The following is a 12698-nucleotide window of genomic DNA, read 5'->3' as shown; positions in this document are numbered from 1 at the left end:
TACTCTAGAGTCATTGCAAATGTGCTTTATGGCATGTTTGCAACATCCTAGGCCATCATAGTGGCCGCTGTACTGAGCGCTCCAGTAGGATTGTGTTCTTAGTGCAAGGTGTTCATGCTATTACATGTTGGGAGTAATTGCATTATTTTCTTTTCAGTGACAACTGGTAAATTGTTTGATACAATCCTACTCTCATTGCTTTTGCGGAGGTATTATTAGAGCTTCTGGATACCCAAGGTTATTAAATGCAAAAGAAATAGAATTATTTACATACCGGTAATCAAATGTAAAATATTGGGTTTTTTGAAACTTAAAACAAAAAGAGACTTAGACATTGAACAGTAATGCCACACCTTTAAACACTCAATCCCTAAAAGAATTAGTTCTCTCAAAATTAAAAATCATTTTATTTTTTTACCCTGGTACAAAAATACAGTACAATGTAATGAAACAAGGCGTCCATCAAGGACATTCAGCAGGAAAGAGCAGATCTGCACACAAAATACTTCAATATACTTTCTTGTTAAGATGACTGTACAATGAAAACACATGGTTTCTGTCTAAATGCAACTAAGGGAACAAAAAGCAGTTTTGTAAGAAAACATTTATAGATCTAATATGTTCATGCTACTCCTTGAACAGTCAGATAAACTACTTGGTATAGTGTTCATAGCAGCTTATTACATTTTGCTTGGTAGTGACTCATGTGTATGGCTCAAATTCACATGGTAGAATATTTAAAACCACATACCAGCCATTTCCCTATATAGAACAATGCAATTTAAGACTTCCCTCTAAGTCCACTGAAACTCTGATTTTTCATGTAGTCAAGTCTGAAGCATTCATTCACCAATGTGTATTAAACTTTATTTCTTCTAAAAATTGGCATTTCAATGTAAACAAGAGAACATAATGTTTTACTTGACTTCACTGTGTGGAAAATTAGATAGCATTTGATCAAGAAGTTATCAATAGGAAAAAGGCTTCCCAACAAAGCTACAGTTCCCTCACCCCAAAAGGGTTTAGGGGGGAATAAGGAGTAATGTATCATTTTAGATTTTGAACTTATTTAAGCCATTTCTGCCCAATCTTGCATATACACAACAGGGACCAAATGTGTATACCTGTGGACTGGCCAAAAACGGGTTAAACACATCGGTATATTATAACTCATCTCCAAGATGTTTTTTCTTGAAAGCATCACCTGTCAGCGTGTCTTGGGCCTTCTTCATTCCTTGGATGACTGTAATGTGAAGTATAACAGACGCTTGTTAAGTGCAGTTCACGTGACAGAGCAAAGCAAGAATGAAAAGGTCTTACTATCATTTTCACAGTATTTTCACAGTACAAGATTTCAAATGATCTTGTAACAAGGCATTCTTTACTCTTTTATTACTTAATTTTTCAAAGGTCAAACTTTAATTATATTATTATTCATTTTAAAAGACTTATAGCCTGCTTCTTTCTCGAAAGGACCCAAGACAGTTAACAAAATTAAGAAAAAAATAAGGTAAAAACAATAAAACATTTAAAACTTGACATGTAATAAAATCAGAGAAGTCTTGATAAAACAGGTCCTTACGATGCTACCTAAAGGAGAAAAGTGAGGGAGTGCAGTAGACCTCCTGTGAGAGACAGTTTCACAGTGAGGAGGCCATCACTGAGGATTAACTCATCCCCTCTGACCGCAGGATTCATGTGGGGGTGAGGCAGTCTTTCAGGTATTCTGGTCCCAAGTTGTTTAGGGTTTAAACAGTCATAACTACTACACTGAAACTTGATTGGTAGGAGTGTAAAGAATGCTAAAAGGAGGTGGCACTTGACACAGCACACAATTAGTATGAGGAATTCATTGCTACAAGATGTGGTGAGGTCCACAAGATTGGATGGCTTTAAGAGGATACTAGATAAATTCATGGCAGACAGGTCTATCAATGACTGCTAGTCATTATGGCTATGCAGCTAGAGAGCCAGCATGAGAAATAGGATGCTGGATTAGATGGGCTTTTAGCTTGATCCAGCAGGGCTTTTCTTCATTCTTATGTAAAACAATGACTTATTTACAAGAGTTATCTTAGACTTAGAAGTTCTCAACTTAAAGAAGTGAGAAGAATGCATATGAAGTGCATCTTTTCTCTTGTTTAGTAAGCAAGAAAGAAGAGCACATGAAAAGGTTAGCCCAGGGCTTTTCAAACTGGGGCATCGCAACGCCCCAGCCTGTGGGCCCTGGCCCCTGCCCCCTTAAGGGGCGGGGGCAGCCTGGAGGCAGGGAGGAGGCAGCGGCTTGATCTACTTTTTTTACTGATCTACTTTCTTTACATGATCTACTACTTTAGTGGAGTAGAGCACTCCGCATCTACTTTCACTGCTGCGGGGAGCCCTGCTGCAGGTCGCGCCGGGCTCCTCGCACCCCCGGGAGGCTGCAGGGGCTTGGGTACGTATGGGCTAGCCAATTGGGTACGTATGGGTATGTACGGGCTAGCCAATTGCAGTAGGACAGTGTTCTTCAACCTGCAATCTCAATGGTGTAGCGAGGCCTCATTTGAGGGGTCCTGGCAACTTTTCAAAGCGTATGCAAGAGAGGGCTTGGAGCCAATCCAATAATGATACTGCCTTAACAAAACCGAGTTCTTGATATAATCCCTCACAGCCTCTTCTCACTGTCTTGCCCTGCAGCTCTTAAGGCTGGCTCAAGCTACTACCTAACAGGATTGTTTGTGTTTATTTATTAACAAATTTACACCCTGTTTTGTGTCTGTGACCAGCATTGTTGTGAAGACACAAGAGGCAGGGCAGCAATGACAGATTGTCTTCTAGGGGGGCACAAGGCAGAATCAGCCATGGGTTCCCAGTCTCATACTTCATTTATTGGGGTCGTGGCATGACCTTCAAAAAGGTTGAAGACCATTGCAGTAGGGCATTGCGCTGCACTATACAAGACTGGCTCAGATCATCTGTGGTGGGCTTAACCACACAAGCTAAAGTAACTCTTCTATACAAAAGGACACATTTCTGATGCTCACTTCCTGCTGCCATCCTTAATGCAACACTGGATCACACACTGAAGGCTCCCCTGACTTTCAGGAGCAGTCTGGGACAGTGGGGAGGAAACAAAGAAACTATATGGGAAGAGAGGTTTTTAAAAATCCTCGCATTCTGTGTACAGCCTTTCAGATTCCAAGTTGAGCAGAAGTACATAAGTAATAACTCTGCTTGGTCTAGTATTTTTGTTTTATCCTTAACTCTTAATGAAGCTAACTGTCAAAGTACAAGCTCTTTCTTCACACTTCTTGATTGTAAACAAATATAGCAGTTCAATGTAAATTAAGGCACTTTCAATGAATTAAAAGATGTCAAAAAGCTGCTTTGGCTATGGTAATCAAATCTGGAGCCAAATTTGAACCAAATCCATACCTACCTTGTTCAGCGTTGGTATAAAAATACTTGTAGCTGGGGTTTCCTTTCTCATTTATGATCTCTGGGTGAACTTTTCCACTGGGATCTGTGAAACAGAGAGAACAATTAAAATGCCCATGGGATGACAACACCTTATCCCCCAAAAGAAAGTAATCAACTGCTTTTATGTTTTACCCATAAAAAGGATTCTGGGAATATAGCCACCATCAGGGCTAAAAGTTTCATCCTTGGGTTCCTCTTCATCCTGCAGGCAAAAGAGCCATTAGTTGAACTTGCATACACAATCTCTCTCAACAGTTTGCTGTCAAAAAAACTGCTTGCCTTCATAAAACACTTTGGCCCAAATCCTAACCAACTTTCCAGCACTGGCACAGCTGTGCCAATAGGATGTGTGCTGCATTCTGCAGTTGGGTGGCACTCACGGAAGCATCCTAAAATAAAGGAATGTTTGTTCCCTTGCCTTGGAGCTGTGTTGCCCTTATGTCAGTGCTGGAAAGTGGGTTAGGATTGTGCCTTTTGTTACAGTCATGGTATTATTAAGCAAAAGCACTGAAAAGACAAATATTGGTTCATGTCTATCAATAATGTTGCAGAGTACAACTTTATGACAATAGTTCATTCATTTAGCATGAAGAAGTGCATGTCTATTTTTGCACGGCAATTAACGAACAAGAGATTTTTCCCCAGGAAAAAAAAACCAGAAATATAATCAGTGTTTCACATCTTCTTTCTGACACAGAAGACATAACATTCACAGAAAGAAAACAGGGAAAAAAAACACATTCAGTTTAAATACTACAGAGAGGATACAATCTGACTGAAACTTACTTCAAGGTTGACCATCACAAAATTATGGGCAAGTTCTGAGATTTCCTTAGATTCAGCAAACTTTGGTTTTAAAGCTAAAAATTACAGAAAGAAACTAAAATTAGGCAAGGGGTAAATAAGTCCCAAACAAATCCCAGCATTTCTACATATATACATAAGGGCTTTGGTCCTACTAAAGTTAACTGGCTTAGGGCCCAATTCTATCCAACTTTCCAGCTCCAGTGTAGCCACGATGCAGCCCCATGATAAGGGAACACGTTCCCAAACATTGAGAAGCTCCCAGTGACTGCCTCACCACCACAGGATGCAGAACACACCCCACTGGCACAACTGCACCAGCATTGGAAAATTGGATAGGATCAGGCCCTTAGGCTGCAATCTTATACATGCTTACATGAGAGTAAGTTCCATTGAAGTAAAAAGACCTTACTTCCAAGTAGACATGTCTAGGACTGCACTGTTGGGTCCCACTGAAATCAGTGGGGCATAAACTAATTGTAACTTGCCCTATAGATTCCAATAGGCGTGTGGTCAGTCTGTGGACCTCCTTGCCACAGGATGTGGTGATGGTGTCTAGCCTGGACACCTTTAAAAGGGGATTGGACAGGTTTCTGGAGGAAAAATCCATTACGGGGTACAAGCCATGATGTGTATGCGCAACCTCCTGATTTTAGAAATGGGTTATGTCAGAATGCCAGATGCAAGGGAGGGCACCAGGATGAGGTCTCTTGTTATCTGGTGTGCTCCCTGGGGCATTTAGTGGGCCGCTGTGAGATACAGGAAGCTGGACTAGATGGGCCTATGGCCTGATCCAGTGGGGGCTGTTCTTATGTTCTTATGACTAGCTTTAGTTCAATTCAGGTCCTGGTGGTCTTCATCAGCAAAATATCAGTTATTTCCCATTATTATAAGTTTAGTCCTGTCATACTTTTGCACAGAAGTAGCTACCACATCACAAACCTACAGAAATCATTTATCTGAACAAGTATTTATTTATTTGATTTGTAATCTGCCTTTCTCCCTGAAGGGCACCCAAGGCTGTTTTCCCAAGAAAACCCAAGTAAGTTTTCTATCTACCAAAAGATTAAAACCTTTCATCACTCCCACAACCCCCTCCCAAACATTATGGGATAATGAAAAATATTTTTCATATAGGTTATGCTGGGTAGCACCAACAGCCTACATGCTGCACTAGCAATTGCTATTGCAAAAGTACTGTAAGGCATATTGTGGTGGCTGGGAGAGGAAAGGCACTAGCAGGGATAGCAATGCCAGCTGGCATGGGTGTCCACATTGGTTAGCAGCCCACTGGGACCTGGAACCAGGAAGTTTTCCACTGAGCGGCAGGGAGGCATTCCTGGACAGCGGGGAGGACAGCAAGAAGGGGGCAGAATTGGGCAGGGGGAAGGTGGACTGGGGGTGGTTTAGGCCTGGGAGGGGGTGTGTGGATGGTGGCTACTGCAAATCCCATCTCCTCTCTGGGTCTCTGAGCCTGACACAGGTTATACACCAGCTAAATAGCTGGTATAGATCTGAGTAGACTCATACAGGCTGCTGGAGGCCTGAACTGAAATTCCCTTACCACAAAGACCTCCAGCTGCTTCCCTGGCCCTGCAGGATACAGTGACAGCTGTTTTGGCACTACTGTACCACAGGGCAGCGGCACCAATAGGATTGGGATATTATCTGTTTAAGAAGTGCCATCTCTTTCCACCTAAGAATTCTGAAGTGCTGTCAAGGAAAATTAATTCACTTACCCTTGCAAGCACCACACCAGGATTTGTGAATGATTATCATGAGAGGTAACCCACTAAAAGACACAGGAACACATAATAGTAATAAATTACATTCTAAACTATTAAAGGCACAATTCTAAAATGTAGCTTACATAAGAAAGGCTGATCTATTTCCAGACCAAAACATTTTTTCACATTTTGTAATCAACAAAAGACTTACATCCTGTGTATTTTGGGGTCTCTCTCTGAAATTATTGCGCTTAGGTCAGCAATCTTGATGACAAGAAAAATATACTTGCTGTGTTGTATGCATTGACTGCACCCCCTCCCCCAACTTGGTGAGCTGAAATTTGATCCTGTCTCTATTCAAGGCGCAATTTACAGATGTAACTTGAGAATTCCTAGTTACTATTAAGAGAGCTGTGAAAAAAAAACCCAAGTAACCAATCTTAGAAGGGCACCACCGGTTTTTTTTTTAGCCTAATAGCTGAACACCAAGGGGTCTGTGTGGTAAAACACAATAAGAAGCAAATCTTTTTGTGATTTTTAAAAAGCTGCCACAAATTAGGAATGTCTTGCTCTCTCTTTCTCCACTAAAGTTGCAATCTTGTCCACCCTTACTAGACAGCAAGTTCCACCAAAACATTTGAGTCAAAATGCAAAGGAATGAATAGCACAGGTCTAGGTGGACTAGGGCCAGGTCATGACAAATAGTCTATCATCAATGATAAAATGGTTCCAACATTAGCAGTGTAATTACCAAATATTTATTACCAAATATCATATCACAGCTTCTGTTGCACCATTCATTACAAGTGGAAAATTTAGTGTCTAATAAATGCACCTTGGAAAGAAAAGCAACAATCTGTTTAAATTATTTTATTTAGAGAAGCAGAATATCTGATAAAGAAAAAAAATAAACTTCTTGTAACACAGCTGTATTCATTGCAAACAGTGAGATCCCATTTCCAATAAAGGTAAATATATTCAAAGATGATTGTACAATTCAGTTCTAATGCTGTTCTATTCAAACAGATGTGTCCATTTGAAGCAACATTTTAGATGCCAAGAGATGTACAGATATTCTTCTCTGGATACTCAGGCACTAAAAGCTCATGTTAATGAAGCTGACTTCTGGCTCATGCTTCTACTACATTCAGTCTTATGTCAAGCAGATACAGAAGGCCTGTTCAACACCCTGATGTCTGCATGCTTTGAGGTGCAGTTCTTATACCTCTGAATTTCAAGAATTAGACCTGCCCATACAACGGAGTACAGTAAGTTTGAATGACTAGCTTCCCAGAAGTCAAACTGTTATCAACGTAGAGAACAGGAGCACCTACATTTGGGGCTGCCACCCAAAGTTCATTGTACAACTTTTTTTGTAGGCTTTTTTTTTTTTGTACTAGCTGTTTTCCTCAATCAAATGTTTATTAGAATTCAGAACAGCAGTAAGTGAAAAAGTCATTTTCCACAGACAGAAGTTCTTATATCTGGATTTCTGGTTTCCCAAGTTCTTGTCCACAGAGGGTGGCTGATTACTGTTGACAGAAGTTCCACTAATCACACAACGTGGTATGCAGAATCTGGATTCCTCTCCACGGCTCAGTCAGTAAAGAGATCTGGTGCAAGGGCTCTGGCAGCAGATACCTTCAACTGGGGGCTCCTTTCAACCTTGACAGCTGTGGCTAAATCCTAAAATAGGCAAACGCTGACCATGATGATCAAGCCTAGTTCCAAAGGCTTCATTTTGAAGGTGTGGATCCAAAGGGGGGCCATGGGTGCATGGCCTTCCCAAACTGTCGTGCCAGCAGGAAGGGTGCCCGCTAGGATGGGGAGCTGTCCAAGCACGGTCAGGAGCCCTAGCACGTTGATCTGGACTCCAGGAGGGAGCCCAGGTCTACCCACTTGGTTGACCTGGGCTCTGATGTTAAGGTAGTGCACATGTCCCCTCCCCAAATACCAAGGATGTGTAGTGGGTGGGGAGGCAGGTGAGGCAGAGCCTCCCCACAGGAGTCCTTCGAAATGTGCCGCCGCCATGGGGGGCACCCAAGTACCCACAACCCACACGCGCTGCGTGGACACTTCCCACGGCGGTGGCGCTTTTCAAAGGACTCCCGTGGGGAGGCTCTGCCTCACCTGCCTCCCCACCCACCACACATCCCTGCCAAACACAGACACCGGATCCACCCTGGGGGAAGCTCAGTGGAGGTTGCGGCTGAGGTACTGCAGGAACATGCTGCCCAGCTGGGGAAGGTTCTCCTCTCCGTCCCCCGGGTGCATCTTGGCGTAGCTGAGGAACTGCCTGCGGAGCCGGCTGAGCTCAGCCAAGCTGACGGGCCTGCTCAGGACCAGGCCCTGCGCCTCCCCGCGCAGCCCGTCCACGGCCACGGGGACGAACTGCCCGGGCTGGACGCCGCCCCTCTGAGCGGCCATGAGGGCGGCCAGCACGTCCTGGGTGAGGCGGTCCAGCCGGTGCAGGAAGCCGGCGGCCTGGAGCGGCTGGGAGCGCGTGGACTGGTTGGGCGGCGGCGGGCGGCGCTCGAAGAGGGCGGCGCGGATCTCGGCCAGGGGCAGCGGCTCGGCCTCGTCCGCGGGCGCCGTGAAGAGCGGCCAGTCCCAGCGCTGGCGCGGGTCCGGCGCCTCCAGAGGGGACCGGTCCGGGCGGGGGGCGCCCCCGGGGCAGAGCACCAGGCAGTGCGGGGTCCCCGCGTGCTTGCTGAGGCAGTACAGCTCGTAGCGGAAGCTCTTCAGCTCGTTGCCCGCGTCCACCACCACCACGTCCCGCCGGCTCAGGAGCCGCTCGGCCTCCGCCCGCAGGGCAGCCCTGCCGCCTCCCGCCGCCGCCGCCTCCGCCACGACGAAGACCCGCCGCTCCCCGCCCTCCTCGGCGCCCAGCGCTTCCCTCAGCTCTTCCGCGCGCCGGCTCTTGCCGCTCCCCGGCAGGCCGCACAGCACCACCAGCGGCATCGCGACGAGGGAAGGAAGCAAGCCGTCGCCGCAGAACGGGCCCGCCTTCCGGGGCGGGGCAAGCAGGCGGGGCGGCCGCTGGAGGACATGCCGGGCTGAGTGAGGAGGGCGAGGCGGTCTTCCTCGGGCCGAGCGCCGTCGGTATGGCTCAGGCACCCTGAGAGAGGCGGGAGGCTGTCCCTTGTTTTCCTGGAAAGGGGCGCTCCTGAGTCTGTGCCAAAGGACAAGAGGAAAGCTCTTGCCAAGGAGCTTCACCAGCTGCATTTCTGCCTGTCATGCAGCACTCTACATATGTATAGGTACAGGAGCCCAACCAGCAAAAGGGGGCAATCTATGGTGTGTCACAACCACAGTATAAGAGGAAAACTTTTCCCAAAGCAGAGCTCCCCCAGCTGCATTTCTGCCTGTGGACGTATAGGTACAGGAGCCCAACCAGCAAAAGGGGGCAATCTATAGCAATGATTTTCATGCTAATACCAATTTTTTTTTCCACATTTCCCTGGAGCACAGGACAGGCATCATCACCCAGGCTGCCTTTATGACTTTTTGCCAGCCCTTCTCCTGCCCTTTTAAGGTGTGGTGATACCTACAGAGTTAGCACCCAAGAGTTTTCTTGGCATGAAGGGAACATAGTAGGAAAATGTTCCACTGCTTTGTTTTCTGTGGCTTGTTGTATACAGGACTAAGGGCGGTTAAAAACTGGCAATCTTGCACATCAGGTAACTACTCAGGTAACATAGCCAAGTTACCACTACCCTTTCCAGTTAACTCACCTGCTATGTACATGTCACAATCCCCCCCATTACCTCACTGCCCATTCAAATCACCAAAAAAACCTAAACCAGATCTGTATTATTTCACAATGAACCTTCTCCATCATATTTAACTGTTACATTATTCCATGCTATGAACTGGAGTACCATCACAAAATACTCAGATTGCCATTCTGTACACACCAGGTTATAATTTCCACTCAACTCGATAAGACTCCTGAGTAGGACTGCACTGTAATTACTTCACTGACATTTACCCTCAAGCATGCAAAAAACTTCCAAATCACACAACACACCTGAAATTCACCAGCACAGAACCGTCCTCAGTGCTAGCCAGAACTAACAACTGCCTTTATCAGAAGCTATAAGGCAGGGGTGCTCAAACTTTCAACTTTAGGGATGCTGGACCTTTAACAAGTGTATAGAAGAGAGAATTTCAGCAGGTGTAGCTTGTTATCTGTGGGATGACAAGTTGCACCTGCTGCAATTCTCTCTTCTATACACTTGTTAAAGGTCCAGCATCCCTAAAGTTGAAAGTTTGAGCACCCCTGCTATAAGGCAACACATGGAGCTCAAAAGTTACAACTAAATTTTGTGCAGAGGGTTGCAGCAAAATTGTATGCATGCTACTCCCATCCACAACATTTAAAAGTGCAATATCCTTTAAATGAAAAGCACAGTGAAATTCCAAACTTACTGCTGAACCCAAGTTATGAGTTTCTTATGCTCTCAGTAATTTCACAAGAGTTATGAATACATGAATCTTTTTTTGCAAGTCTGCAGATTACATTATGAAGATTGTTTCTACTTCTTGACTTTAGATTATGGCTGCATTTCTAAATACACTTATTACATGATGTGCAACCTGAATCTATGTGGAGTTAGGTGTGCCAAAGACACTGAAATAAATTAGCTTAGGTGCACCTAACTGCATAACTGATTCCACTTAAAATGCCATTGAATTTAGTGGAACTTACTAGAGAATAACCTTGTTTAGGGTTGGACTCTGCCTCTTAGTACTGAATTCATCAGAAGCAGAATGCCACCATGTGGACTTGCAACCCAGAACAAGATTTGTTATGCCACAGTCTGTTTTATATGTAATTAGACTGCCACTTGCATACAGGATTAATGCAGGTTAATTAAAAGGACATGGTTATATGCATTCCTCCTCAGTGCTAATAATGTTTCCTTGGATGCAAGTCTCACTGATAACAATGGTGTTCACTACCAAGTAAGACTAATTAAGATTGCAGCCTTTCTGGTACAACATACCTGGCTTCTGCCTCCTTTTTTCCATCTTCTAGTGTCCTCCAATGAATATGATCTCCAAAACCTTTAAAGGAAAGAGTGGGTGTATGTTGCATGACTGAAAACAGAAGTTAAATATTTTCATATTTAGGCTCACAGGCTATTATCAAATAAATGCAAGAGAATGGAAATCAACATTCTTCAGATCATCTTGAGTGGCTCCCATGAAATCTAATGAACTTATTCTGGAACAAATGAATTGAAAATTGTAATCATATTTTCAATATAGACACCCTTTCAGAATTGTACCACTGAAATTACACTGAAGATTTTGACTATTACAGTACTGCTCTGGAACATATTATTACAGAATTTTAGGCATCAGGTAAGAGCCACTGCTTACAAGAAGGCTTTAAAGTTTAAATCTTGTTTAAATATTTTTTGTAACATTGTATTTTAAAATTGCATTAGCTATTGTACCTCACCTTGCGCACATTTGTAGAAGAGCAATTTATCAATATTATTGATTGCAGTTACAGTCAGTTTTCTGCATATAGTGCAATGGGGCAGAACAGAGAGGCAATATATACATAAGAGAGACAGTGGAGCACTAGTCTATTCTACTGAACAAACCAATCCCGATATAAAGGACAGATTCAGAAGAGAAACCCGTAAGAAATCAGAATCAGGGGGAAAAGGCAGGGCCAGTGCCAAATCCTATCCCACTTTCCAGCCCTGCTGTAGATGTGCCAAGGGGATGTGCACTGCATCCTGTGGTGGAAGGGTAGTTATGGATGCCTCCACAAAGTAAGGGAACATTTGTTTCCTTGCCTAGGGACTGCATGGGCACTGGAAAGTTGGATAGGATTGGGCCCCCACTTAACCACAATACTCAATACACAATGCTATGTGGCTTAATATATGCATAGTTACTGAGAAATAGCACTGATCTCTATGGTGCTTCTTCCTAAACTAGCATGCACAGGATGACCACGCACATGTAACAGGGCTACAAAAGATGAAATTAAAACACAGTAAGTGCTAATTTGGAGTTAAAATTATTTTGGAAGGAAAATAAAAGTTTTAATTTCTCTATGAAATGAGGCATGAAATTCATCACTAAATAACAAGTCTTTTAAAAATTAATAAGGAAAATCTGTAGGGATCAAGTGTAGCACAATATACTTAAAAAAAAAACCTTCCCTATTTCTTGAAAACGACATAAAAATGTTAATGCTGCAATCCTATACACGCTTATCTGGGAGTAAGCACCACAGAACTCAATGGGGCTTACTTCTGAGCAGACATGCATAGGATTGTGCTGCAAATGCATTTCCTCCACTCCTCAGTTGATTATCAACACACTGCCTGGAGAAATTGCTTCCTTGAAATAGACTGTCAACGTTTAAACTACAAGAATAATTGCAAACATAATTAGGAAAAAAAACAGTTTGTAGATGTTCGAATAGTCAGTATGGAAATATTTGCTCTTTTCTTGCAAGGCACATGCAAAAACAAGAAAACTAAAGTCTAACCTCTTCCAAGTTCTTCTCCAGCAGAAAATGTAAGAAGTACTTGACCAAGAAAGCAACTGGAGAGCAAAGCTAAATGAGCCTTCATGGTGCCAGCCAAGATCTTCACGACAGCAATAGTTCCAGTCCGCACACCAGACTTTTAGAATACCCGACTAAGCTAAATAGGGTGTTTTTTTTTTTTCTTAAGA

The 12698-nt window shown here is 43.7% G+C and overlaps 2 protein-coding genes across 2 annotated transcripts; both read right to left on the bottom strand.

Moving 5' to 3' along the window:
• Nucleotides 1–394: 394 nt before the first annotated feature.
• TXNDC12 (thioredoxin domain containing 12) lies at nucleotides 395–12657 on the bottom strand. The gene is made up of 7 exons (XM_066623627.1): nucleotides 12511–12657; nucleotides 11000–11060; nucleotides 6003–6055; nucleotides 4246–4319; nucleotides 3592–3661; nucleotides 3419–3502; nucleotides 395–1243 (listed from the first exon to the last, which is right to left on the bottom strand). The coding sequence occupies exons 1-7, from the start codon at nucleotides 12593–12595 to the stop codon at nucleotides 1164–1166; spliced, it is 507 nt and encodes a 168-aa protein (XP_066479724.1). The 5' UTR covers nucleotides 12596–12657; the 3' UTR covers nucleotides 395–1163.
• On the bottom strand, nucleotides 8143–9237 carry KTI12 (KTI12 chromatin associated homolog). Its single transcript, XM_066623625.1, has one exon. It carries the CDS (start codon nucleotides 9213–9215, stop codon nucleotides 8184–8186), a length of 1032 nt encoding a protein of 343 aa, XP_066479722.1. The 5' UTR covers nucleotides 9216–9237; the 3' UTR covers nucleotides 8143–8183.
• Nucleotides 12658–12698: the final 41 nt, after the last annotated feature.

The sequence above is a fragment of the Tiliqua scincoides genome, chromosome 4 (assembly GCF_035046505.1).
Source record: "Tiliqua scincoides isolate rTilSci1 chromosome 4, rTilSci1.hap2, whole genome shotgun sequence".
Classification (NCBI taxonomy): Eukaryota; Metazoa; Chordata; class Lepidosauria; order Squamata; family Scincidae; genus Tiliqua; species Tiliqua scincoides.
The sequence above is the reverse complement of the archived record's forward strand: the minus strand, read 5'-3'. Positions and strand labels throughout refer to the sequence as shown.

Bases quoted from the DNA above. Each gene is read 5' to 3' on its own strand.
- KTI12 (XM_066623625.1), bottom strand. From the start codon at position 9,215: ATGCAGCTGGTGAAGCTCCTTGGCAAGAGCTTTCCTCTTGTCCTTTGG.
- TXNDC12 (XM_066623627.1), bottom strand. From the start codon at position 12,595: ATGAAGGCTCATTTAGCTTTGCTCTCCAGTTGCTTTCTTGGTCAAGTA. The intron at 11,061-12,510 runs GTTAGACTTTAG...TTTCCTTTAAAG, and splicing joins TGGAGAAGAACTTGGAAGAG to GTTTTGGAGATCATATTCAT. The intron at 4,320-6,002 runs GTAAGTGAATTA...TGTAATTTTTAG, and splicing joins CTGGTGTGGTGCTTGCAAGG to CTTTAAAACCAAAGTTTGCT.